This window comes from Azolla caroliniana, unplaced genomic scaffold (assembly GCF_043228905.1).
Source record: "Azolla caroliniana isolate FFs.n. ecotype wild unplaced genomic scaffold, voAzoCaro1.0.p SCAF_21, whole genome shotgun sequence".
In the NCBI taxonomy this organism is placed as follows: Eukaryota; Viridiplantae; Streptophyta; class Polypodiopsida; order Salviniales; family Salviniaceae; genus Azolla; species Azolla caroliniana.
The window spans coordinates 3,300,070-3,325,473 of record NW_028230456.1 but is presented as its reverse complement, the minus strand read 5'-3'; the positions used below and the strand labels follow the sequence as shown (position 1 = coordinate 3,325,473).

The following is a 25,404-nucleotide window of genomic DNA, read 5'->3' as shown; positions in this document are numbered from 1 at the left end:
TTGGCATTAAATTCCATCCTTGTATTTCGTTGTGTGTAGGTTTGAGAGAGATTTGTGTACACTATAGTTACATATGTCTTGCTAGAATATTTCATATTCACACGTCAATTCATGGTTTAATGATTTAGATGTTAAGAAACAGGTCCCTCCAGATGGGAAGTGCACAACCCGGATTGGAGTCTAAAGAACGAGAGTCGGATGAGGATCCGGACAAGAGACCGGACTCGGAGCCGGACAGATCGGAAGGTATTCGGTCGGATCTAGAGAGGTATCCAAAAGAGGACATACTTGTAAATATGTTTTGGTGTGCCTAACACAAGCCATATTTGTAAATAGCCCATAGTATGTATTAGTAGTAATACATCTAGGGCAAATCGTTATGATAGTGTGTAGCATAGAAGTAGTTGCATTAGTGGGTGTAACTAGAGTGCAGGAGAGAGAATGTGACAGTGTCATAACTCTGTTGTAACCGTCGCCTGATGAAGAGGAGCTTAAGGTTGTTGCCTTAGAGTTTCCTATGTATTCCTCCTACCATAGTGATATAGTTTGGAGTTTGTGGACTCTTGTGGTTTTTCCCTTCTTCTTTTTTACGGTTTTCTGTGTTAAAAGATCTTGTTTCTTTGTACTTTGTTCTCGTGTATTGTTGTCTTGATTTCTGCGTCTCTCATTTGCATGTGTCGACCGGTTATGGTTGGCTTCATATTCCACAATATTTCACAGCATTAGAATCATGCATGTGTGTACATGTTACCGATATATTATGTAGAGGAAACTTTCCATGCAAATGGATTTTGCTCAACTCCCATGGTGTCATTGAAGGCTTCTAATACTATGCACATAAAGTGTTGAACAATACAATAGGGCATTGCACCATATGGGAAACGTAGGGGCAAATTGCAATTTATGTATGAAAGCTCAAGCATTTATTTAATCACATGAATGTTTACATCAAGCATGTGACCATGGCTAATTTGGCAATCATTAATGTTGATTATGTTTAGCTATGGTTAATTTTACTTCTAAATGAAGAAGTTGAACGATATAGATCGAGCTTTTTTATAGAGACAAAACTAGAAAATTAAGCTTCTAATTAATGGATTATGGTAAGTAGGCTTTCCAGGTAGAGAGCAATCAATAATTAAATATTGTAATTGACAAATAACATTTATGCTTAGCAATGAGTGTTCATACCAATATATCAAGATATTTATCTATGATTATGTACTTGATCTAGCGTTTTTGTCATTAAGAACCTTGTTGTCAATTAGAGCCTATATTGCTAAATTTGAAATGTGATTAAGTGCCTCCTCTTTGGCAAAAGTACGTACAATTGGTCTTTGAAAACAAGCTAGACTATAACGTGTTGTTTTTGTACATGTATAAAAGTATAATGGTCATTTCCCGTAATGAGCACGCCGGATTTTAGGTCAATCCAACCAATGGATTTCATTATCAAGTTGGGTGAAAAGTTTAATTCATAGTTGGTCTCTTTTAAGTTCTATATTCATGGTATGTGAAACTTTTTAAGTTTGTTCATCAAAAGAAAACAACATGTCACAATGGCAATAAATTCTCATGTGGACATATGTAAATAAAAGCTATATGTGTCGAGGAACATACAAAGGGGTTGATTGCCATTGGCGAGCGTGTGAAAGCTATACTCATCTTTACAATATTATTGCTAAATCAGCCCAAACATACACACATATATCATCACCAGACAATCGAGAACATAGAATTCATCTAGCACGTAATGAGAGAAAAGTGGAAGTAAGCACCGAATCTTGACTTTAGCTACAAAAATATCTTTATTGATGAAAATTGAAAATGTATGTACATAAATACAACTGTATGTATGTACATTAAACACAACACAAGCGCATGCACGAACATGCATCCAATATACACAAACATTCACTGACACATGCATACATATACAGATATGAGTTGATGTACATAAACATATGTACACATACACATACATTCACTGACACATGCATACACATACACATACATTCACTGACACATGCATACACATATGAGTTGATGTACATACACATACACATGCACATACATTCACGGACACATGCATACACATACACATATATACATTGTTACACATACACATACATTCATTGACACATGCATACACATATGAGTTGATGTACATACACATACACATGCACATACATTCACGGACACATGCATACACATACACATATATACATTGTTACACATACACATACATTCACTGACACATGCATACACATATGAGTTGATGTACATACACATACACATACACATGGACATGCACATACCACATACACATACACATACACATGCACATACCACATACACCAGTGAGCACACCACATACCACATACACACACCACATACCTTACCACATACAGCATAGACATATGTACATATATATACAGATGGTCCCGACTCCCATGGATGAGGAGTTAACCATGGTTACACATGAAGGCAAACCATGGTTCAAAAGGCTCTTGAGGGGAGCCAAAGTTGATTTAGCCGTTCCACATCGAAACTTTCTATTCTCTTCTGACACAGCCTCTCTCTCTCTCTCTCTCTCTCTCTCTCTCTATCTATCTGTGTCTGTCTCTCTCTAGAGGTCTGTGGACTCTCTGTGTGCCTTGTGAGTGAGTGAGAGTAGTTCTATCATGTGAGAGTGAGTGAGTTTTTGGGTGCTCTCCTCAAAAAGCCCAAATAAAAGGAAGGAAATTTTAAGATATATATATATGTATACACATAGTGTGTTAGAAAAATGACCCTCCCTCTTCATATCATCATATCTCCAGACAGACAGACAGACAGACACAGAGAAGAGGCAGCAGCAAGTGTTAGTGTTTAGAACCACCATGGCTACAACCTACTCCTCTTCATCCTCCTTCTTCTCCTTCTTCCTCTTCCTCTTCCTCTTCATCTCCATCTCCATCTCTTCCTCCCTCCCTTCATCTTCTTCCTCCCTCAGGTTCTCCCTCACACACAGAGACTCCCAAGCCTCCCTCTTGAGGAGCCATGAGGCAGACCCTTCGGACCTGCCCGCGGGGATGCCCATGAGAGAATTCGTGGCCGTGGGGAGAGCGATGAGGAGCAGGGCGGAGAAGCAGAGCAAGGCCAAAGAAGGGGGAACAGGTACAGCAGCAATTGGGAGGTTCTCATACCTGAAGGAGAATGTGGGGGATTTCTACCTCACCATTGCGGTGGGGAGGCCAGCGCAGGAGCTGGTGTTCACGCTGGACACAGGATCAGAGCTCACATGGAGCCAATGCGTGCCTTGCAAGGTCTGCGCCGACTCAGGCGGCGGCCCTACCTTCGCCTTCAATTCTTCGGCCTCCTACCAGCGCGTCTCCTGCGCCTCCCCGCTCTGCACACAGAGCCTGGGCTTCGCCAGCGGCTGCAGCAACTCCACCAGATCCTGCGTCTTCCAGCTGCAGTACGGCGACGGCTCCGTGGACGCAGGCTATGTCTCGCTCGACGATTTCCATTTCGGGAAACCCTCGGCCGCCGGAGGTTCCCATTTTGGGAAATCGCCGCCACCGCCGCCGCCATCTAACGGCGGCGGAAACGGAATCTTGACCCGGCGCCTGGTCTTCGGATGTGCGGTGGTGAGCATGGACACGGTGCCCATCCCCATCTCCGGGGTCATGGGGCTGAACGCAGGCCCATTCTCGTTCGTCTCGCAGCTCCTCGGCCCCGGCCTCGGTAAGCTCGGCCCCGCCCGCTTCGCCTACTGCCTTCCCGACCGCTTCCGGAGCCTGGAATCCAAAGGCACGATCGAATTCGGCGGGTACCGCCTCCCGGGCGGCCTCCGCGTGTCCCGCACCCCCCTCGCCCCACCCTATGCCCCCCTCGGCAACCTCTACTACTATGTAAACCTCGAGGCGATCACGGTCGGCCCGGCCAAGATCAAAGTATCCGCCACCTCCTCCGGAGCATCGGCCAACGGTACCGGTTCCGGTTCCCCCAGAATTGTCGGAAACCCCGGTGGCACCATCTTCGACTCGGGCACCGCCATTTCACACCTGGTCGCCCCCCTGTACAACGCGCTCGTCCGCCACTTGCGCCGCCAAACCCGCAGCCGCCTCCGCCCCTTCGCGTTTGAGGCGGCCGCCTCAGACCTTTGCTACCGCGTCCCGACCAACTCCACCGACCTCCCGAGTCTGCCCCTAGTCACGTTCCACTTCACGGGATCGGGATCGGCCGGCAAAACATCCGACCTCATCTTGGGGCCCGAAGCTTTGGTTTACCCCGCGGCCGTCCAAGGCGAAGACATCATCTTGTGCTTTGCGTTCATTAGCTCCGGCTCCACCATCCCATTTAATGTTATCGGGAACTACCAACAACAGAACCATTGGATCGAGTACGACCTCGAGTCTTCCACCCTTGGGATCGCGAAAACTTCTTCTTGTCCCACACACTAAAAAATGTTCTTCTAATTTTTCTTTCTCAATTCTCTCAATCACAAACATCCCCCCCCCCCCCCTCCCCCCCACCCAAAAAGAAAAGAAAAGAAATACAATCTTCTCTTCATGGCGAGGAGAATTGAATTGTTTGTAATTTTAGTTTCCAAAAGGAATGAATGTTTTTTTTCTTTAATTATGTTGCAACAACACTTTTCCATTTTTTGTGTTCACAAGTGTTGTGTGGATGCGATGCTTTGTTTTGGGAGGGGTGGGGGCAGTATTTTTGTAGGTTCCAAATTGTGACATATGGCATTCATAATGTATGGGGTGGTGGTATGTATGTATGGATGCAGGTAAGGCTTTGAGACTCATTATGTCCTGATTTGGTTGAAGGCACCACCCATCCATGCATGGGATGGGCCTAGGCCCTCCATATATAGTATGGAGGTTTTAGATGTGGGCCCTTGAGTATGTGAGGCAAATGTAGAATGAATAAGATAAGCTTTTCAAATCTTCTCAAGGAAACCATTTATGCCTAGGGTGATCAAGTTCTATAATTCCACCAAGCTCAAAAACTATGCACTTGAAATTCGATAGGTGGATCACCGCGTTTTGAATGTATGAAGTTTTTAGGGCTATATTGTTATTGTTCTCTTGAACACTCGAGAACCCAACTTTTTTGTAACCTTGTAACGGCATGATTATGATTTTATTTGCCAATTAGTTTGAGGTGGCCTCAGTCCTAAACAAATTCTCATCAACCAATAAGAATTTATGAGGCAATCGATAACCGTACATAGTGGTTCCACATCATTATGTACGAAAAGTGGTAAGAACGAAATGTACAAATGTCTCTTAATTTTTGTTCGAGTCCTCGACAAACATTGTTACTATGATAAGGGCTTATATCAAAGAACCGACTCCCCATGATAGTGGTTCTCCATCATGATAAGAAATTATTGCAAGGACAACCATGAAGAAATGTAATCAAACAATTGCACAAGGTGTAAATCAAGATCAAATTTATATATCAAAGATATCTTTCAATGTGTTAGGAATCCCTACAACCCCAATCCTTAGGTGTAGATTAGAAATGTTCTAGGATCCAAGTTTCCAACATTAAAAAGTGTTTTAAGGACAATGGAAACCTCAATATGTAGGAAACCAAGTTTGTTACCTCTAAAATGGAAAGCTAATATTTTTAAACGTCGTTCTTTTGATTCCAATCGAAAAATATTGCAATGTAAGTATATTGATATCATGAATCATGATCACCAAGTTGTCTTGAGAAAAAGAGTGCATGTATGCTTCATGATCACACACTACCCTCCAAGAAAGTATGCAACCATCTAATGGTCCCATATGTTCAAGTTATAACATGATGAGTTGTTAGAACCTTGTAGGTACACTCATGGAAACTTACATGAGTGATTCATCCATGATAAAAATAAGGCATATGGTGGATCAAACCCATCATGCACTCCGGGATTGATCAAATGTTTTACATAATAGTGCTACAAAAGCAAATTGAAATGTGATTTTCATCTCAAGAATCACACACAAGGCAACTATCAAGAAGCAACAAATACTACGATAGATATATGATTTTCATCAAGATATGGTCTCACAAGGTTGTGTAGGTTGTTCCCAACATATCTTAGGTTGTAGTGCTTGTTGTTCACCACAACTTTAGCCCACTTTATGAAGTATGCACCAACATTTCTCTACATCATTTTAACATGAATTAAGAAGATTTGTCCAATGCTTTTGTTTTCATTCTATGGCATTAATTACTATTTGGGGTCTACAATAGCACATATTTATGTATTTTGGGATTCAATGAATATATTTTTATTCTCCATAACATCTAAATGTGTGAATCTAGTCAAACAATCCTTACGGATACTTGTTTGTTAATCTTAAATGAGCTTCGTGGATTTGTGTCACATTCAAACATTACAAATTGCAATGTTACATTTGTATGAATTCTACATAGAGATTATTAATACATTTGCTAGAGCTAGAGGAAATCAATTGTGAGAATGATGGCATGGTATTTGATTAATGACTTAGGCTTTGCATCCAACAAAGAGAGGTCACTACAAGAATCAATTTCTTAACAAACTATGTGTGGAAGATAATATGAAGATATTCAAGACTCATAAGAACCCAACAAAGCTATCCTTCGTGGACACCTACGATGCTTGGAATGTCATAAGAACCCCAAGAGAGCCTAATGCAAGTTGTTAAAAGCAATCCCTAGTGGTGCACCTACAATTCTTGACATTCCACTCATGAAAGATGTGAGTTGGGAATCCCTCCAAAAAAACAAGTGTGGAAACTAGCCTTTGTGTATGTTTCTGCATGACATCTCATTCTCATTGGTAAGAAAACAAGAAAACATTAAGATAAAAAACAAAATTGGATCACAAGAATTAGATATAGAAATTTGTAATGTTGAGAAAGAGGCAAAATTGGACTAGAAAATAATGCACACTCATATGTGTTCAAACTTCAATGTGTTGCTTTCAGTAATGCACTTACGTAATCGCTCCTTAACATATTGACGGGAGAGAATCGAATACAAGATGTGCCTCGCACAGTGTGTTGCATTACATCTTATTCGTGAAGTGTTGTAGCAAGTGGACATGTCTATTTTATAAGCTAAATAACTCGAGAAAAACATCGGATTGTTTTTGCTTCATCAAGATTGGAGATATCTTTCTACTTTGGATTTTTCTCTTAAATAACAGAACACCATCAAATAATTCAACGTTATCACTTATTGAACTATAATTCTTGAGTACCTAGCAAGTCATGACTAACTTGGGGTTGTCAACTTGTAAAAGTGGAGAAACTACAAAAATTGGCCAGTTACTTTCACACATAACTAGACAAAAACTTAACACTTTCAATGCCATGAGTCAATATTCATGGAATGGGTGACACGCCTTATTAAAGTCCAATTTTACTTTTCTTCCCGTTTAATATATGCTTTGCAAGTGGCGTTTGAGACATCTCAGAGTCATCCCACTTTCACCCTAGGTCTCGCTGAAAACCTTTTTCTTGACCAGTAATTAAAATACATTTTAGGTCCATGCCCATGCCTCCTCTTTGACAAATGAGTTGGTGCTTGAGAGGCCAAACCCTTTATCTAGCGGTATTGCAAGGGTAAATGACAAATTTAAGGCTTTATTAAGTTATTTCTATAGCTAGGTTATTATTTCCATGAATTTTACATCCATATATACATAAACTTTAAATAACATATACGTACTACCTTTGATGGTCGATATTAGTGGCACCTCTAAATAAAGGAAACCCATAAAGTTTTACCATTTCAAATCATGGTTTGCATTACACAATGTCGATTTTCATAACCTCAATTGATAAAAACGCACTCTACTCCGGGTTTTGTAGAGCTAGCCCAACCCCATCCCCTCTCAAACCCCCAAAACCAATGAGATGTTTTGGAATGATGATATCCATGTACATGTTAAATTTTATGTTGTGGAATCTCAACAAAAGGGGAAACAACATCATGGTTCTATTTTTCTTTATCATCAAGAGCCTTGTTCATGAAAGACATATGCATAACTAAATCCAATGGTGTACATGTGTGCACTTGAGTTTGCACTCTCAAAAGCATATTGGAATAGTGTAGAGCACGACACGAATCTCTCTTTCTTCACCCTCGATGAGAAACATATATCAATTTGATGATGTGGTGTGAATGCCAAACCACACACCTTTGGAATTTTATCAATATAGATGCAGGAAAATGCTTTTAAAACATTGTGGTCGGTATGTTAATGATTAAGTCTTGAAATCATAATCAAATATTGATTGAAGAGGATTAACAAATGTGTGTTTATGTGTAATTTGACAATATCAAGGAGTGACACGTATATCAATTTATATATGGAACACTCTCCTAGTTGAAATAATAATCTCTAGTTTCTTAAATTTATTTTGCAAAGTGATGGGACAGCCGTTACAATACCAAGCAATTTACGGGCGGAGTTAGAAAAAAAGGTCTCAACATGAAAGTAATTACAAGTGTTCAATTTGTCCTACCCTTATGGGTGGTTATAGTAGCTAAGGCAACCATTGTTTCTACTATGTGTATATGTTAGGCCCTTATAATACCATCAAACATGAAGTATTTACTGTATTAACCATGGCATTTCACCTCTTTGTGTGAACTTGCAAAGAAGTTTGTTTGTTGTGAAAAAGACTACATAATGCATTAGAAGAAATTGATACCATGTTGACAAGTAAAACAATCGACACATGGCTTAGATATTGTTTTAATTTGATAAAAAATGGTAAAAGCTACACAAGAAGAAAACAAAAAGATATAGTATTCCGTTTGTGGAAGGATGGAGCCACATCAAACAAAATTGTGGCCAACTAGAGGTTAGTGATAAGGATACAAATTCTCAAATGTGTTCCTTTTTGTGAAGTGATGTGAGTCACATGAAGACCGGATCATCTATAAGATGCTTGTGACAATGATTCCACCTTCTCTATGCAAATAATTGTGCACATGTGTTGCGATAGTCTCGTGCAAAAATGATGCTTGTGACATTGGGTTCAACTAACTTTCTGGACATGTTTGCAACTTTCAAAGTTCCCTTAGTTAACCTACGAGCCTTCCTGTTACACAATCAATGAATAAATTTGAGAGAGAACTCAAGTTCATTCATTATTGTGGCCTTGGTCTTGTTCCATTAATGTGTTAGGTCTCATGTGCATGTTCAACATATATTCATCTCATGGATGTTTTTTTCTAATGGGAGTTTTTGAGATGGCAATATGCATCCATGCTTTTGCCCAAGAAGCTCAAGAAATATGTCAACACCATTAGTGTTGTAGTTATCTATGCCCTCTACAACCTTCCTATTGTACTACATAGGTGTACCTTAATCCAATGGTGTGCATATGCACATGTTTTTCCATGATAAATGCCATAATCGCTCTAAAACAATTGAACAACATGTTTATCAATTTTGAATTTATATATGTAAAATGCAATTGCATTTAACTTCAATTCACAAATCCCTCAATTTGGGTTACCAATCCTTGAGACTTCTTAGATTTTTTTGTGTGAAGCAAAGCAAATGCTTAAAACATTTCAAGCAATTTCTAGGGAGGATTGATATATATATATAATGTGAATCTACCGAAGATTATCACTAAGAATGTCATTAATTTGAATAAACTTGTACAAGAAGTATTTCGAAACCTTTTTACATACATACACGTATAACAACGAAATTTCTCGTGGATTGCTATAATAAATTCTCTAAGGATTATGTTTCTATAATTAGAAATGGACTATGAACAAATTTATGATTGGTTTAGATAAAAAAAGTTCCAAGTAAATTTTGACTTAAGGTTCAAGGACCAAGGTGGGGAAATTGGTTGGCAAGGTCACAGTTAAAGCCTTTGAAGGATTCAAACCATTGGCTCTCTCTAAAGAAAAAAATGCAAAGATATGGGCTTGCCCATGATTTCCAAAATGAGCAAGCCACTCCCCTACAAATTTGTTAAGAATAGTTATCCATCAAAATGAAGAAATGTCGCCATTGGTTAACAATTCCTATTGTTGTTTGATGAGGAGTTAGAGCCACAAATCACAAACCTCCACACAGGTTCATAGATAGGTAAAAAACCAATAGGCAAAGAGTCCCAAAGACTACTACGAAGCTTTATATAATTAGTGGGTTCATTTTCTAATTAAACTCTTGTTTAAAACCATTGCTTCCTTATGGTCTAAACACTCGTCAATTTCCCTTACTAAAGTCACTTTCAGTGTCCCTTGTATGGACTTAGTTCCATAAAGAAAATATTAGTGTCCCTTGTATTGACTTAGTTCCATAAAGAAAATATTTTTTGTAACTTCTTACTGATGTCTTTGTTGTCCATTGTGTTAGTGGTGAAGGAGAAAAACAAAGAAAATTTAGAAAAGGTGAGTGATGCTCTAACATCCATACACAATAGCAAAAATGCATATGATATATGACATCACATACAACATTCACAAAAACAGATGTTAGACGATGCAAAAAAATCTATTGCTAGAGCATTAGACCACACCATTAATGATAGCTAAAGTGGTGAAGTAGCATACTAGTGGAATAAAAACTTGAGTGTAGATTATTATCAAGGAAGTATGGGATGATATAACACAACAAACTCCTCATAATGCATTGAATGTTGATAAATGTGAAGTCTTGGTTAGACATGAATATACTGGTGATAATCACACACATGAACTATTGTGAAAGCATACTATGTTATTGCTAACAAGAAAAGCATGGGGCTATGCATCAAGTTCAACTAGTCCAATGATGTGGTATTCTCCTCGTAATGTGAGTGATATTATGAATGCAAAAACAATTAGTTTTGGCTAGTTGGAAGGCAAGATGTCTTACTAGTGGATGTTATTATTGTGAAAGCAATTGGATTCATTTTCATGAAGATTGTATCGTGAGAAAGAAAATTTTGATACCCAACCTCGTTGTTATGTGCTTGGAAGTAAAACATACGTTGTTGCATGAGCGTAACATTGAAGAAACTTGGTTCACTTAGTTAGAAGCCCAATATGTAGAGTGTTTAGGACAAAACATGGTTTCAACTCAGGAGAGCATGAGCAAAGAGAATGTGAAGCTATAAAGGCAACGACACAATCACTATGATTTTCCAATGAGCATGCACATGCATAGAAATGGAACTTGGAAGTGATGGGCAAAGAAGATTCCTATGTCAGATCAGATCAAGTTAGGGCTTGACCGTGGACAAGTGACAAAAACATCGGATGAAAGGAAGGATAACCATGTATCGGCTAACCTATGGCCTCCTTCATCCTTTGGGACCAACAAGGGGTAGTACAATAATATTAACCCACTGTCAATCGATGACTATACCTTTCATGTCCCCCCAATAATATTTGTGAGGTTATCTATGTTTACAATCCAACCTTTTGTCGGGTTGATAAACGATAAGGGGTAGAAGAAAAAGTAACAAGGAGTTGAAGTTTTGACCAAGTAATTTTTTTTCCAGACATAGATATGAGAGTGAAGTAGTGAATCATTGATGGTAACAAGAATAAAAGAAACTTCTCTTTGTCTTTTTTTTTTTGGGGTAAAAGCACACAATTATATTAATTGTATGTAAAATCCACTTAGTTACAACACTTCTTAGTCTCCTCTACCTATCATATGCCTATGTAGGGAGAGGAATGTTCTGTAATGCTATTAAAAAACTTGAATATGCATTTGAGGAAATGATCCCCACATGCTCTAACATCCAAAATTCCACACGAGGTCTCTCTCTCTCTCTCTCTCTCTCTCTCTCTTTGCTAGACTTCGATTAACCTCTAGTATGTCTACTAGCAACATACATGTTGTAACGTCCCCAAAATCAAGATTACACCAGAATACACAAATGGGAACAAACACGGAGACAAAAATGCTCGTATATTAGGTTCACAACTCAATTTTAGTACAACAACCCTAAAACCAGAACCTACGTAAGGACAAGTCCAAACAAACTGATCGAGAGAGAGAGAGAGAGAGAGAGAGAGAGAGAGAGCGCCGAGCACTAGCACACAGCTTGGAGCAAAAAACTTGTGTATTCGAGAATGAAGAGAATTGAGGAGTGGCTCCTCCTTATGTAAGGCCAAATACATATATGGCAGTTTGGGGGGGGGGGGGGGGGGGGGGGGTGACTAGCTGTTGGGTAGTCCCTTGGGGAGGTACATGTTGGGACAAACCATGGTGGCGGCGGCCCTATAAGTACTTTTCCGCACGAGCCACGATTCGGGACTGGGACTAGCCCTGGGCCTGGGGTTGCAGGTGAGCCCCAGTCAGGTTCTGGGACTCTGTCCCAGCTGGGACAGAATAGGGATATACCACACATGTCACCGGTGAAGTAATCTTAGAGGGTCTGCTCTGCTCTAGTCTGGTCCGGTCCGGGGTCGGGGTTGGGGTTCCAGAACGAAGGAAGAAGTAGAAGGAAGAAGGAAGAAGGAGAGTCCCCTCCTCTATTCCATGAGAACACATGAGAACACACACACACAAAATGTGTTTCGTGTGCGGTGTTTTATTTAGCTGGTGCCTCTCTAACTAAGCCTGTGGCTGAGGTTTGTTTACAAAGTCAAAGAACCGCCTCTGTGTGTGTCCCCAAACCCTAATCGCCTTCAGCGCACACCCACCCCCTCCCCCCCTCCTCCACAGAAAACGCTGGCAAACCCTACTTTCTCACCCACAGCTTTTGCATAACCCTAAATCTTCAACTGCGGAATGTGCAAATATCCTAATCTTCAGTAGAGGCCCTGAAAACTCCTGGTTTTCGTTCGGCGACGAGGCTGTGCAAAACCCTAATCTTCAGTGTGCAAAACTCTAGTTTTTGACTGAGACTGTGGGAAGCCCTATTCCTCACCAGTGACTGATTCAGAAAATCCTGATATTCCGTGCATACTGTTTCTCCTCTTTTTCTCGCGAAAATGGGAGCTAACCTGCCCCTTGAGTTGCGAAGCTTTGCAAATCTTGTTTCTGAGCGAGCTTCGATCCGTCCATCTACAAGACTTCAAATCTATTCGATCGCACAGGCAAGAAGAACAACATCATGTAGAAGAAGAAGAACAGGAGAAACCTCTGGAAGAATGAATACAGAATCTTTGTCTTCAAAGCTTAGCTCTTTTATCCCGAGGTCCAGTGCGAGGTATGCAGATTCAGTCTCTGGAGATCAAGAAAGTAGAAAGGAAGGTACAGAGAAATCTGAGACGAATCCCGAAGGACCTATAGTTGTATGCGATGATCTAGATGCTCTCTTGCAGGTGTGTTGGCTAATCTGCAGAAAATGTTGTAGTTCATGTGAATTGGAAGAAAGCGTCATTGGTAATTCGTGATGTTAACAATTACACAGAGAAAATGGTAATTGCACCTTTTATACATGTTTCCTCATGTATAAAAGACTTCTCTACGTGCTGCGTTGTACTGTGGATGGATATGTTGTTCATGCGAAGTGTTGTAGATTATGTAAATAATTAACAAAGTCACGTCCTTAATACATAGTGATTTATAGAGAACGTGAAAGTTGATCTCATGTGCTCAACATATCCATCTGGATATACAGTTTATGTGAAAATTTTATGATTAGTTCATGATGATTACATTGTGGAAAGTATTACATATGTAGTCTGAATGAATGCATACCTCACAGACTGAAATTGCTTCTCAGATGTTGTCTATCTTCTGCTTATACTTCAGATGGACATGTAGTTCATGTACAATCTGGTAGCTCATTTGGGACTTCGAGTTGCTTCCATAATACATAACCATTACATGACAGAAAATACGATATCTGATATCATGCAGATGTTCCATGATGTACTTCTGATGGATACGTACATGTGAGATTTGAACAAAGTAACATTTCTAATACACCACAGTTGCATTGTAAAGTATCACATTGAGGCGAACATGAACTTTGCTTCTCACTGTTTTGCCTATCTGTCAAAGCGGTGCACTGGATGGATATGTATGTTCATGTGGAATTTGTGCTTCATTATGCTAAGTTCTACAGCTAACCATAGATAATGAATCCTAAATTTATGCATCCTGAGCCATCACGGGTTCTTTATCCATATTGAAATGTAAATATTATCAATCTTGAAACGTGATTGGTTCTCACAATTTTGATTTCGTTTTTAGGTTTTGCCAGAAGATATTAGAGAAAAATTATTGGAACATCCCCGACGGTCAGAGCTACTTGAGGTATGAATGCTCACATGCTATTTGTAATTGGCAAAATGAATAGAACATTTTTAAGAGACAAATGACCACTACAAGAAAGCAGAAGACATCACATTGATAGCTTAAAAGCATGTATAATATGGGGAAATTTCGTCTTAAAATTTTATCTATGAATATTTAAAGTACATTAGGCATAATACTGGCTGGTATCATGTGTATTTAATATATTGTTTCAGGTTAAGTACGTCTCGAACTAAAAGTACTTTAAATACATTTTTTGTATCTATTAAATACTTACGAAATACGCACATTACATATGCAATGTCAACTACTTCATGTCATTTTCTGAAGGAAAGTTACAATCTAAAATAGTTGCAGTTACAATGGTTTACATTTAAACATAAGTTCACCATTTTGTGATCAGATCACTAGTATTGAAAATTGCACTTCAATTTTTTTGAGATATTTGTATCTCATTTCAGAAGTGGCATTTAAGATCTCGTATCAATCTTACTTTTTCAAGAAGAACAATACCAACTATGGCTATTTTGAGAGTAACAGGATCATGTAACCAAATGTATAATAATGTTTTTAAGAAACTTCGCTTAGTTTCTATATTATAAGCAAAATGTCAAACAATATAACATCATTTAGACATTCAAAAGTAATGCAAGAAGTTCACAGTGTTTGTTATTAAATAAAACCTTTAAAACTATTTAGAAACATATTAAGCCTTCAGTTAAAAATTGTTAGAATGCTACTCAATTGTCATTGTGTATCTGAATGTTGGTCTTCAACTTCGACTTCTCATGGCATGTAACTTGTAATTACATTGTGGAAATTTAGCATGGTTAGTATTGCTTTGAACATATGAAATAGGAAGAAAAAATAAATGAGAACATAAATGAGTGTCTATTACACATTCTTTTGACCAATATGAAATAAAAATGTGAACAATTTTGCAGAGTAACTTTAAGGTCTAGTATGTGTGATACCATTGAGAAGAGATTATACATATGTAAACATTAAAATATGCGTAATGGAAACAACCTTGAGAGATCCAATGGATAAATATGTTAAGACTAGCATGCATAATACCATTCACAAGAGATTATACACATGTGAACATTAAAATTTGTATGGAAACAACTGTGAGAAGTCCAACGGATGTATATGTTAATGACTCCATAGAATTGCCAATTTCAAAACCTCTTGTAATTTCAAACGTTTGTTAAAATATATTTATATGTTAAACAAATTGACCTCTTGTAATTTCGAAAGTTTTTAACAATAATATACAATCATGTTAAACAGATTGAATTCTCAAAAACTGGGTGTGGATCATTTTTAGGGAGCAATTAGAGAAGAAAGGCAATTAACGTTTCTACAAAGAAATCTAGGATTTCCTGGTGATCCAATCTCAAATTCAGCTTTCATGAAGAGTTTTCTTTCTTTCCAGTTATTTTCACTAGTCAGATCTCAAGCTGCTATGGGCTGTGTTCTGAGAAATAGCTAGAGTGGTGACATAATTTTTGTCATAGTTATAAAATATCTACCAGATTATTGTGAAGGGGGTGTTTAAATTTTCGATATTGTGGACTTAGGAAATAGCCATGCCCACCATGCATAGGCCTTGCCTTGTACCTTCATTTGTATCTAGCTATACCCCCACAGTCATCAAACTTATACAAATCAAAAGAGCCTATCCATTTGGCGGGTCAAGAGTGTATGATGTCTCTCAATCTTGCTGTTAAAGAGTTTGGTATGAAATTGATGGGGCAACATATCCGTACAGCTTATGGGAAGAGTTTCTTGAAATATGAAAGAACTCTGATCAATCATGTGTACTTGAACTGAATACAAGCAACCATGTAGTCTTAAATTACAAACAATCTCTATTGATTGACATGTGTATGTACTCAGGATCAATTCATGATAATACTCTAATGTATTAACAATTCTTTGATACATTATATGTTCTAATACATAAATGCAGAGGATGGAATCAGTGAGCACCCTTCTTTGCCGCTAGATCTCATATGAAATTCTGATAATTGAAATAGTTATATAACTTATTACTCATCTTGAACTGGATCTTGAATTTCAGTTTGGAATTTTAGTCTTCCTGTATGTGATTGATTTCTCAATTATTTCAGGTGGTTCTAGATTTGGGCAGGTATCCAGAAGCACGATTTCTTGGCGATGGTGGAGGAGAGTTTCTACGCTCAGAAGAGGTCTGTTTTTAAATTTCTGTGTAAGAGAGATCTCATGTGTCGCGTTTATATCTTAAGTTCTGGTAGAATGGTTTTCTCAGGTTACTAGGAAAGACCTTGATGTCGCTCAGGCAGCACTTGGAGAATTTGGTGGAGATAATCGGGCTGGTATTGAAGGTACACTTCACCGAATTTCAGGTATTCGCAGTAGGAAGGGAACTATAGTTGGTTTGACATGTAGAGTAGGTCGGGCTGTAACTGGGCATGTCAATATGGCACGAGATCTTCTCCATCTTGGCCAAAGCATTTTGTTCTTAGGAAGGTATACATTCGTCTATGGTCCCTATGCCAAACATTTACTTTGTGTGTGGTGTGATGCCTTTCTTTTGTGAGCAATAAGCATTACACTTTTTTCTCTTGCATTATGCTTTTCTAAAGGGAGCTATAACCAATTTCAATTCTACAGGCCAGGTGTGGGAAAAACAACCGTCATACGTGAAATAGCTCGGGTCTTGGCTGATGAGCTTCATAAGAGAGTGGTATGAGACTAGAGTATCAAATTCAAAAACATAATTAAATAATGCCATAAATCTGAAGGAATTGTGAATTGAGATTTATGCATGAAATGCAGGTAATTGTGGATACTAGCAATGAGATTGGTGGTGATGGAGATGTTCCACACCCAGCAATTGGAGGAGCGCGAAGGATGCAAGTTCCAGATCCTTCAATGCAGCATGAGGTTATGGTTGAAGCTGTAGAGAACCATATGCCTGAAGTTGTCATTGTTGATGAAATTGGAACAGAGGCGGAGGCTCTAGCATGCCGAACGATTGCTGAAAGGGGTGTTATGCTAGTTGGTACCGCTCATGGCCAGATGCTTGAAAACATCATCAAGAATCCAACATTGTGTGATTTGGCAAGTTTTATTCTCATTGCAAGCTAATGCGTCATGTTTCATTCCATGACATGGAGCTATGGATCTGAAGTTCGTGAATTGACTTGCATTATAACAATCAGGTTGGTGGCGTGCAAACAGTAACCTTGGGGGATGAACAGGCTCGAGCAAGAGGCACCCAAAAGAGTGTGCTAGAACGCAAGGCGCCCTCCACTTTTCCTCTTCTCATTGAAATGCGAGAAAGAAGCCATTGGGTTGCCCATCAGGTTAGAAAGCCTATAAATTTCCCATTCATTTTTACATCAACTTGTAAGCAGTGTAATGCATTTTAGTCATTGGAGATGGCCGATGTGTAATGCATTTCTTTTGATATATGTAATGTAGACAGACCGAAGTGTTGACTCTCTCCTCCATGGCAGGAAACCCATTGTTGAGGTAGGTCAATAGCTCATATCTTGCTGTCTATACATGTTGGTGCATATCATATGGTTTACTTCGTATATGGTTTTTGTTCACAGGTTCGGATGCGTGATGAGAACTTCAAAGTGGTAGTTGAGAGGAAATTATATGACTCTCAATTAAATAATAAGTTAGATGCAGATTATGATGCTGGTTTTGGAGTATCGTTCCTATCCATGATGAATGGTTTGAAGGCGCCAGCTGAATATTCACAAGACACATATGCTTGGGCATCGAAATTAGGTACAATGTATAATTATAATATATTTAAAGTTGTGTTTTTGCTTATCAGTATTATGAATGAATGATTTGTATGTCACTGAAGGTAACAAAAATTAACATTGTGGTACAATGCTGCAGGCTATATTCAAGACAAAGATGCAATTGCTGAAAGAGGGGATGATTATGATGAGGAGTATGGACTTGGCAAGAGAGGATCAAAACGTGGTCCTCGTGGCATCAGACCTCGATAGATTTCTTCCAGTTCATTGTCAGAACATTTGCGCCATCTTTGTACAGCGGGTGATGGCGGTGTTTGCTATGTATATTCATTAAAATTGCAGCAATTGCTGCCCTCCATATTCATTGTTTAGTAGTAACTCCCATTTTTACCTTTTTGTACAGTAATTCATGGCTGAAATTTGTACATTTATGGAACAAAGATAAGCTTATCTCTTGAGGGATCTAGTGTAATGGAATTCCTTGCTAATATTTTTTTGAAAGCAAATATGTCTAGCAAATTCTTAAGAGCAACCTAGGGTGATCTCAAATATGGAAAATAGGGTAAAGATGGTGATAGTATCTCATCCTGTTGTTTGACCCTGGTAAGTATATCATCACATCTATTCACCACTTTAGCGCCTAGAGTGGAAATATGTGAACCTAGTGAAGGCTTTAGGGAAAAGGGTAACAACACGCCTACAAATACAAAATTTGACCTCACCAGCGTGTGTAGAGCACTGACCCTCAACACATGAGCACTGACTCATTAATGTATTGAACTGGCACCAAGGTTTGAACAAGCAGAGAACCATGGCAATGGCAATGGCAATGCAATGGAAAACCCAATGCCCCAGCTTACTGATGAATTGATCCCAGCCATCTGACCTACTGATGCCAACTAGAATAACTGAGTTGCATAATATGATAATCTTCAAACAAAGTTCACTTTGTTCCATCAATGTTTGTCAAGGTGGCATTTTAGCCTCGTAATCTTTAAACAAATTTCATTTTGTTCCATCAATGTTTGTTAAGTTGGCACTTCAGCCTGGGCAAGTACTTGTTTTCTAACATTTTAGACAATATCAAATCCAGAGTAGTCAACCATCTTCCCTGGAAACCTTGTTATCTCAAAAACCACCAAGAATCATGATTACTAGTCACATAGAATTAATTAAAAGATTACAAACATGCCTTCAACTATCAAATAGGGTTTAGAGCTCACCCCCACCACCAACTCTCTCAATCTTATAGACAACCTCTCTGCAAAACCTTAACAAATATGTTCTTCAATACTCAAGCAAGTGACCACTAATGCAATATAATCCATCAATGGTGGTGCTCTAAAGTAATCCCGGATGGTTTCATCAACCTCTAGCTGTAAAACACATTTAGTAGTTTTTAAGTTTTGCTTTATATAAGCTACCCTCTTAACCGTGTCCTTGATGGTGATGCTCTTCAATACTCAAGCAAGTGACAACACTAATGCAATATAATCCATCAATGGTGGTGCTCTAAAGTAATTCCGGATGGTTTCATCAACCTCTAGCTGTAAAACACATTTAGTAGTTTTTAAGTTTTGCTTTATATAAGCTACCCTCTTAACCGTGTCCTTGATGGTGATGCTCTTATGTACTTCCTGATGGTTTCACCAATCTCTAGCTGTAAAACAGATATTAAACTACTGATTGTGTAATACAGAGCTAAGATTGAAATTCTCCAAAAAGAAACCATATTTGACTTGTGAAGAAGGGTTGATCTTGTCATCAGAAATTTCAATATTTAAGTTTGGCCACCACAATAGAACCCAACCCTAAAACCTGAAGTACAGAACCCAGCTGCTTATTTAGTGTGGCACAGTACCTAGATCAGGTGTCTAACGGTTAAGAGTTATTTTTTATCCAAAGTAAGCACATACAAGCGGTTTCCAGACGTAACCTCTACTTTATGCACATGGGTTTCAAGAATTTACTGCAGTGAAGATGAGTAAATGACATGGATTTCATGAATCAAAGCAGCTCTTCTCAAAACTTGTTGATAACAAAACCAACTTATAAACATATGATATTTCCACTTGGAACTCCCCAGTATTAGTAATGCCGGTGTTCTTTCATAGCTAGGATATCTCCACTATAGCTGCAATTTTTATCTCCAAAATGTTGCAGATTATTGTCGTAGATTATATATTGGTCAAAGCTTCAACTCTTTCATTTCACATTTGAAATGAGTAATATCATGTTTTGGGCATAATGGCGTAGATTAATCAACAAAATACTTTTGTACTTCAAAGTCATTTTATTGAAAAAGTATTCTTAGCAAGCTCTGCTGAACAGAGTCATCAACGTTAAACTAATCCATTTGAAACTGCATTGCCATTTCGAGAAATATACATTATCAGGTTTGCAACATTCTTTGATAACCAAATATCAAGTCAACAGCAATCGACCACATTGTCAACAGAAGGAATTTTGATCAGAAAAGCATGACATTAAACAGAAAAGTTCTCTTAATTTATGTAATGAGAATTATTTGAGGATTTTAGAGATTACTAAAATTGAAGCATTGTTACCAGTCGCTCAAATGTTTACTTTTAATGTAGACATGTATAACATGCAAGCAAACTTACAAAGAATCCATTTACTTTTAGTGTAGACATGTATAACATGCAAGCAAACTTGCAAAGAATCCATGAACATATGCGTGCGAATTATTTGACGATTTTTGTTACCAGTTGCTCAAATGTTTACTTTTAGTGTAGACTTGTATAACATGCAAGCAAACTTACAAAGAATCCATGAACATATGCGTGCGAATTATTTGACGATTTTTGTTACCAGTTGCTCAAATGTTTACTTTTAGTGTAGCCATGTATAACATACAAGCAAACTTACAAAGAATCCATAAACATATGCATGCTAAACCATATGCAAGTTACTATAAAGGAGTCTCGTGGAATAAAAAATCAAGGTTGTCTTTCTAATAACTCAACATACTGCCAATTCAAATGAACGAATATAAGAATGAAAGGAGATTATAGTACAGCACTAAGAAATTTTAGATCTCTGAATGTGTAACCAATTCATTGATCTATTTACAACTACTGATCAATTGAAAGATATACTATCAACCATCAGTACTAGAAAACAGGTAGATCATTGCTGTAACTTTTTAAAATTGTTTATTAGTTAGTTAAATCACTGTCTCATTTTCTTCATTCACTTTTAGTAAAACAGTACCAAACATCACATCCCTTTTGCATTAGACTGCTACCAAACATCACATCCCTTTTGCATTAGACTGCTTTCTTAGTTAGCCAATGCTATATAATAAAGCTTTGGAAATTCTTTAATGGATTGATTCTATACATTACTTGTTTATAAGTCAATCTAAGAAGACAAGAAATAATTTCATAGTGATACATTCATCAGCCTCAGATTGCAAAGAAATCATTGCAAAACATAATACATTGTGTTATGGTACACCGCTGAAGCCACAAGATCAAAGGATTGACAAGAACAATATTAAATCTAGAAATCCTCATCGAGTCGAAACACATGGTTACCCTCAGAGCTGCCCAAATTGGCCATCACAGAAGCCTTCTGGTATTCACCCACCCTCTTTTCAAAGAAATTTGTCTTTCCTCTGCGAAGTTACACAACTTTGTTATTTGGTCAAGTCCATGAATTGAATCAAATGAAAAAAAATCTGTATAATATTTAAATTTGTGTAGGTGTATGATAAAATGTATAGATAGATGTATGTACATAAGCATGAAATTTTATGTAGGTTTATCTGAATCCATCATATACAAAAGCACGAAAATTTGCAGAGAACTTACTGAAGCGAAATGAGCTCCATCCAATCAAATGGATTTTGAGCATTGTAAATCTTATCGTAGCCCAGAGCAACCTGAATGCAAACCAATGAAGCTTTCAGTGCTTGTTTGATACATGGAAGTCAGAGCGCTTCCTTTTAAAATACAATTTTATCCAATAGCTGAATTGAATACAAATCAATGAATCACTTCTCAACAAATTATCAAACAACATGCTAACTCCTGATTTTGAACAGGATCTACATTCACTGCTCATTCAATGATATGTCAATGCTAGAGCTTCAGAAAATTGGAATAAAAAAACCATTTTGAACAAAAGGCATACCAAGGTTGATGCTAAACCTTCACAAATTTACAATGAAAAAAACCATTTTGTTCAAATGCCATACCATTAGTCTGTCAGCAACAAAATCAATGTACTGGCTCATCAAGGAAGAATTCATTCCTACAAGGTCGCAAGATAAAGCTTCACAAACAAATTCCCTTTCAATTTCCACAGCATCAGTCACAATGTCCTTTACTTGGGACTCAGAGAGTTTATTTTCCAAGAGCCTAAAACATAAAACACATATCATGTACCACAGTCCGTACTCATCTGATAAAAAGCACACTAAATCTGATGGAGAAATTGGAATGAGGCCACATACGAGTATAGGAGACAAGCAAAGTCACAATGTAAGCCCTCATCTCGTGATATCAATTCATTGGAGAAGGTTAACCCTGGCATCAGGCCTCTTTTCTTCAGCCAGAAAATGGCACAAAAGCTGGCACGAAACTAAGATGTTAGAGAAGTACACTTGCAGCAGTATAAGAGCCACAAAATGGTAAGCTACAACATTAAAAAACAATGATACAAATTCATGGGTTTTGCAACAAAAATAGTCATAATTCAAAAAGTTATTGCAACACCTTCCAGAGAAGAAGATTCCTTCAACACAAGCAAATGCCACAAGCCTCTCAGCAAATGAGCTTTCACTGAAGGCAAAAACATAAGCAAAAACAGCAAGAATTTCAGCAAATGATACCATACAACTCTTCAATTTTTACATATAGATGTGACCAATTTATTGCTAACATCAAGAGATAATTACTAGCATTGTACACCAACCTTCCAATCCAACGTAGAGCCCAATCAGCTTTTTTTGCCACGCAAGGTACTGTCTCAATAGCATTGAATAACCTCATCTTCTCCTTTTGATCTCGAATATATGTTTCCAGTAAAAGGCTATACATCTCTACATAGGAACACCATTGCCAAACTATTAAAAATAAGCATTATTAAGAACCATCAAGGAAAAAAGAGCTTGATTCCATCAGAATTCTACCTGAGTGGATGTTTTCAATTGCAATCTGAAATCCATAGAAAGCTCTGGCCTGAAATGGATTTAGGAAGAACAGATTTTCAGATGCGATCATGTGCATAACAAAGAACTAATGACATGTCTAACAAAGCATCAACCAAATGCAATCATCTGCGAAAAACATTTGGCAACATTTACAAGTAAATAAGCGATTCCAGCCATATCATAGATTTGATCATATCCAAAACAGATAATTGCGATCATATGCATATCAATGGTGCCATCTATGTATGAAAAAAACAATCACATGCTTTACAAAAACTCTACATGATCATAATACCACTGCATAAGAACGGTATGAGGAATTCCAGCACGAAACTTACAACCATAAAACACATGCAAAACAGAAATGATACGTGGTGTTCAACTGCAAATCTTACCATCAGATACATAAAACAAAACACAGTCAGCATGAGACATTCCATTGCGTATCTTTACAAATGCATATCAATAAGACAAAAAGTATCAGAAATACTATCACCAAAATTGCTATCATAATACACATATTTGCAGTAATAAAAGATGGTATCAGGTGTACATCACAAGATCTGTCAGATTAAATGTGTAGAATCAAAGATAGTATGAGGTGTTAACTACGATCTTACCATCCTTAATATATACTATTTGCAAATAACCGTGACGTTATAGTAGATATTCGTAGTGAAACTCATGCTTACCTCAGGGATCTGAACCTCCTTCATGAACCTAACACCTAGATTCTCCAGAACAATGCCATCTGAAGCTGCAAAAAATGCCAGAACGTGGCTGATGAAATGCTTCTCATCATCACTTAAAGCCTCCCAGTGTTGAAAGTCGCTAGACAAATCTACCTCTTCCGCTGAAGAAGAACAAAGCAAATGGTAAATATCTCGATTGAGGTGGTCAGAAAAACAAATATATACAGTGAAAAGATGCAAAAGTAACTCGGAAGAATCCTTAGAGAAGAAGTGGGGCAACCTTCACAGCAGAAAATGCAAGAATTTCGCAAACCTCAGAATTAAGCCAGAAAAACAACAAAATCAGCGGCTTGACTGGCCTAACTGTAAGCAGAATTGTCGGATTGAATCCGTTAAAACAAAGGAGAATATACAGCAAACAAGAAAAAAATAGAATCTACAGTAGAAAACGAAATAATGGAGAAAGAAAACGCATAGAAACCACGAAATAAAAACAGATTCTTCAGCATTAAACAAACACCTACGAACTTCTGAAACCTTCAATCCTCACAAAGGACCGAGGACAGAAATTCTTCACGGCTAGAAGTCCAGAGGACAGAAATTCGTCACAATAAGAAAGCCTAACAACTCTTCAAGGATAAAAAGCATAAAGATTCGCAAAAAGAGATGCAGAAGGCTTAACATCGAGAAATGGAGTGAAAGCTAAGTCTTTTAAAAGGCTATATAGTACCTGTCCAGAAGCTGGCTTCAGCTTTCTTATACATCTCCCACACGGATGGATACTTGATAGGAAACATGCAGAACCTCTGAGCGTTTTCTCTAAGAAGGGGTTCTTGCTCCTCTGCCATCTTCTTTTGCTGCGACTCCTCCGCGAGCCAAGGCATGTTCACACGAGCTTGAAGGAGAGAGAAGGGAACAAGACGAAGAAGAGCCTTAGAGCAAGCTCTGCGGGGACCAGGACGGAACCCTAATTGGGCCTGAGAGAGAGAGAGAGAGAGAGAGAGAGAGAGACGGAACCCTAATTCAGGGAGTGTGGCTTGAGGCGGGAGATCAGACAGCTCTTCCTTACTCTCTCGATCCTTTTTATTTTTAGTTTTTCTTTTGTTAGTGAGGAGGTTGAGGGGGTACTCCCCTAACGCTTTTTTTGGCGGGAAAAAGGCCGACCCGCGGGAATTATTTTGGCGGGAAGCCCTCGGGCGTCTGTTTTTCTGCTTTTTGCCTTTTGCCTTTTGCTTTTTCTCTTTGTTGTTTCATTTTGGTTGCTTTGTTCGGGTTTTAGGTTTTAGATATGTTTTAAATATCCATATGCATTATGATCACTACTTAAAATGTCATAGATGTTTAAATTTTTTAATCTTCATGGGATAGTATATAGGAGATCAAGAGCGAACGTAATTAGGCCCGTTGAGTGGAAAAGACTCCTATAATGGACTATTGTATATCAAATTCTCTAAATGTAACAATTGGTGTTTCTTTTTCTTTCAATTGTGTAATCATCATTATATAGTTTTCTTCAATTACCTTGACAACATTGATTGTGAGAATTTGGAG

General features: G+C 38.1%; 3 protein-coding genes across 3 annotated transcripts; 2 read left to right on the top strand and 1 right to left on the bottom strand.

The window, feature by feature from the left end:
* The first annotated feature begins 2,818 nt into the window (after positions 1 to 2,818).
* On the top strand, positions 2,819 to 4,508 carry LOC147850369 (aspartic proteinase CDR1-like). The gene has a single exon (XM_087336725.1). It carries the CDS (start codon positions 2,883 to 2,885, stop codon positions 4,446 to 4,448), a length of 1,566 nt encoding a protein of 521 aa, XP_087192851.1. The 5' UTR covers positions 2,819 to 2,882; the 3' UTR covers positions 4,449 to 4,508.
* Positions 4,509 to 12,692: 8,184 nt separating this feature from the next.
* LOC147850368 (uncharacterized protein ycf45-like) lies at positions 12,693 to 18,440 on the top strand. Its single transcript, XM_087336373.1, has 10 exons — positions 12,693 to 13,275; positions 14,153 to 14,215; positions 16,351 to 16,428; positions 16,509 to 16,729; positions 16,874 to 16,946; positions 17,039 to 17,323; positions 17,425 to 17,568; positions 17,687 to 17,737; positions 17,821 to 18,004; positions 18,122 to 18,440. The coding sequence occupies exons 1-10, from the start codon at positions 12,943 to 12,945 to the stop codon at positions 18,232 to 18,234; spliced, it is 1,545 nt and encodes a 514-aa protein (XP_087192499.1). The 5' UTR covers positions 12,693 to 12,942; the 3' UTR covers positions 18,235 to 18,440.
* Positions 18,441 to 21,309: 2,869 nt separating this feature from the next.
* Positions 21,310 to 24,779, bottom strand: LOC147850367 (ribonucleoside-diphosphate reductase small chain-like). The gene is made up of 9 exons (XM_087336422.1): positions 24,584 to 24,779; positions 23,854 to 24,014; positions 23,141 to 23,189; positions 22,924 to 23,050; positions 22,725 to 22,790; positions 22,463 to 22,579; positions 22,205 to 22,367; positions 21,819 to 21,889; positions 21,310 to 21,622 (listed from the first exon to the last, which is right to left on the bottom strand). Exons 1-9 carry the CDS (start codon positions 24,735 to 24,737, stop codon positions 21,508 to 21,510), a joined length of 1,023 nt encoding a protein of 340 aa, XP_087192548.1. The 5' UTR covers positions 24,738 to 24,779; the 3' UTR covers positions 21,310 to 21,507.
* Positions 24,780 to 25,404: the final 625 nt, after the last annotated feature.

What these genes read in the sequence shown, in the direction of transcription:
- LOC147850369 (XM_087336725.1), top strand. Translation starts at nt 2,883, where the DNA reads ATGGCTACAACCTACTCCTCTTCATCCTCCTTCTTCTCCTTCTTCCTC.
- LOC147850368 (XM_087336373.1), top strand. Translation starts at nt 12,943, where the DNA reads ATGGGAGCTAACCTGCCCCTTGAGTTGCGAAGCTTTGCAAATCTTGTT. An exon ending in GACGGTCAGAGCTACTTGAG is followed by an intron (nt 14,216 to 16,350) that starts GTATGAATGCTC and finishes CAATTATTTCAG; the next exon opens with GTGGTTCTAGATTTGGGCAG. An exon ending in AGTTTCTACGCTCAGAAGAG is followed by an intron (nt 16,429 to 16,508) that starts GTCTGTTTTTAA and finishes TGGTTTTCTCAG; the next exon opens with GTTACTAGGAAAGACCTTGA.
- LOC147850367 (XM_087336422.1), bottom strand. Translation starts at nt 24,737, where the DNA reads ATGCCTTGGCTCGCGGAGGAGTCGCAGCAAAAGAAGATGGCAGAGGAG. An exon ending in AATTGAAAACATCCACTCAG is followed by an intron (nt 23,051 to 23,140) that starts GTAGAATTCTGA and finishes GTTCCTATGTAG; the next exon opens with AGATGTATAGCCTTTTACTG. An exon ending in ATGGAGCTCATTTCGCTTCA is followed by an intron (nt 21,623 to 21,818) that starts GTAAGTTCTCTG and finishes GTAACTTCGCAG; the next exon opens with AGGAAAGACAAATTTCTTTG.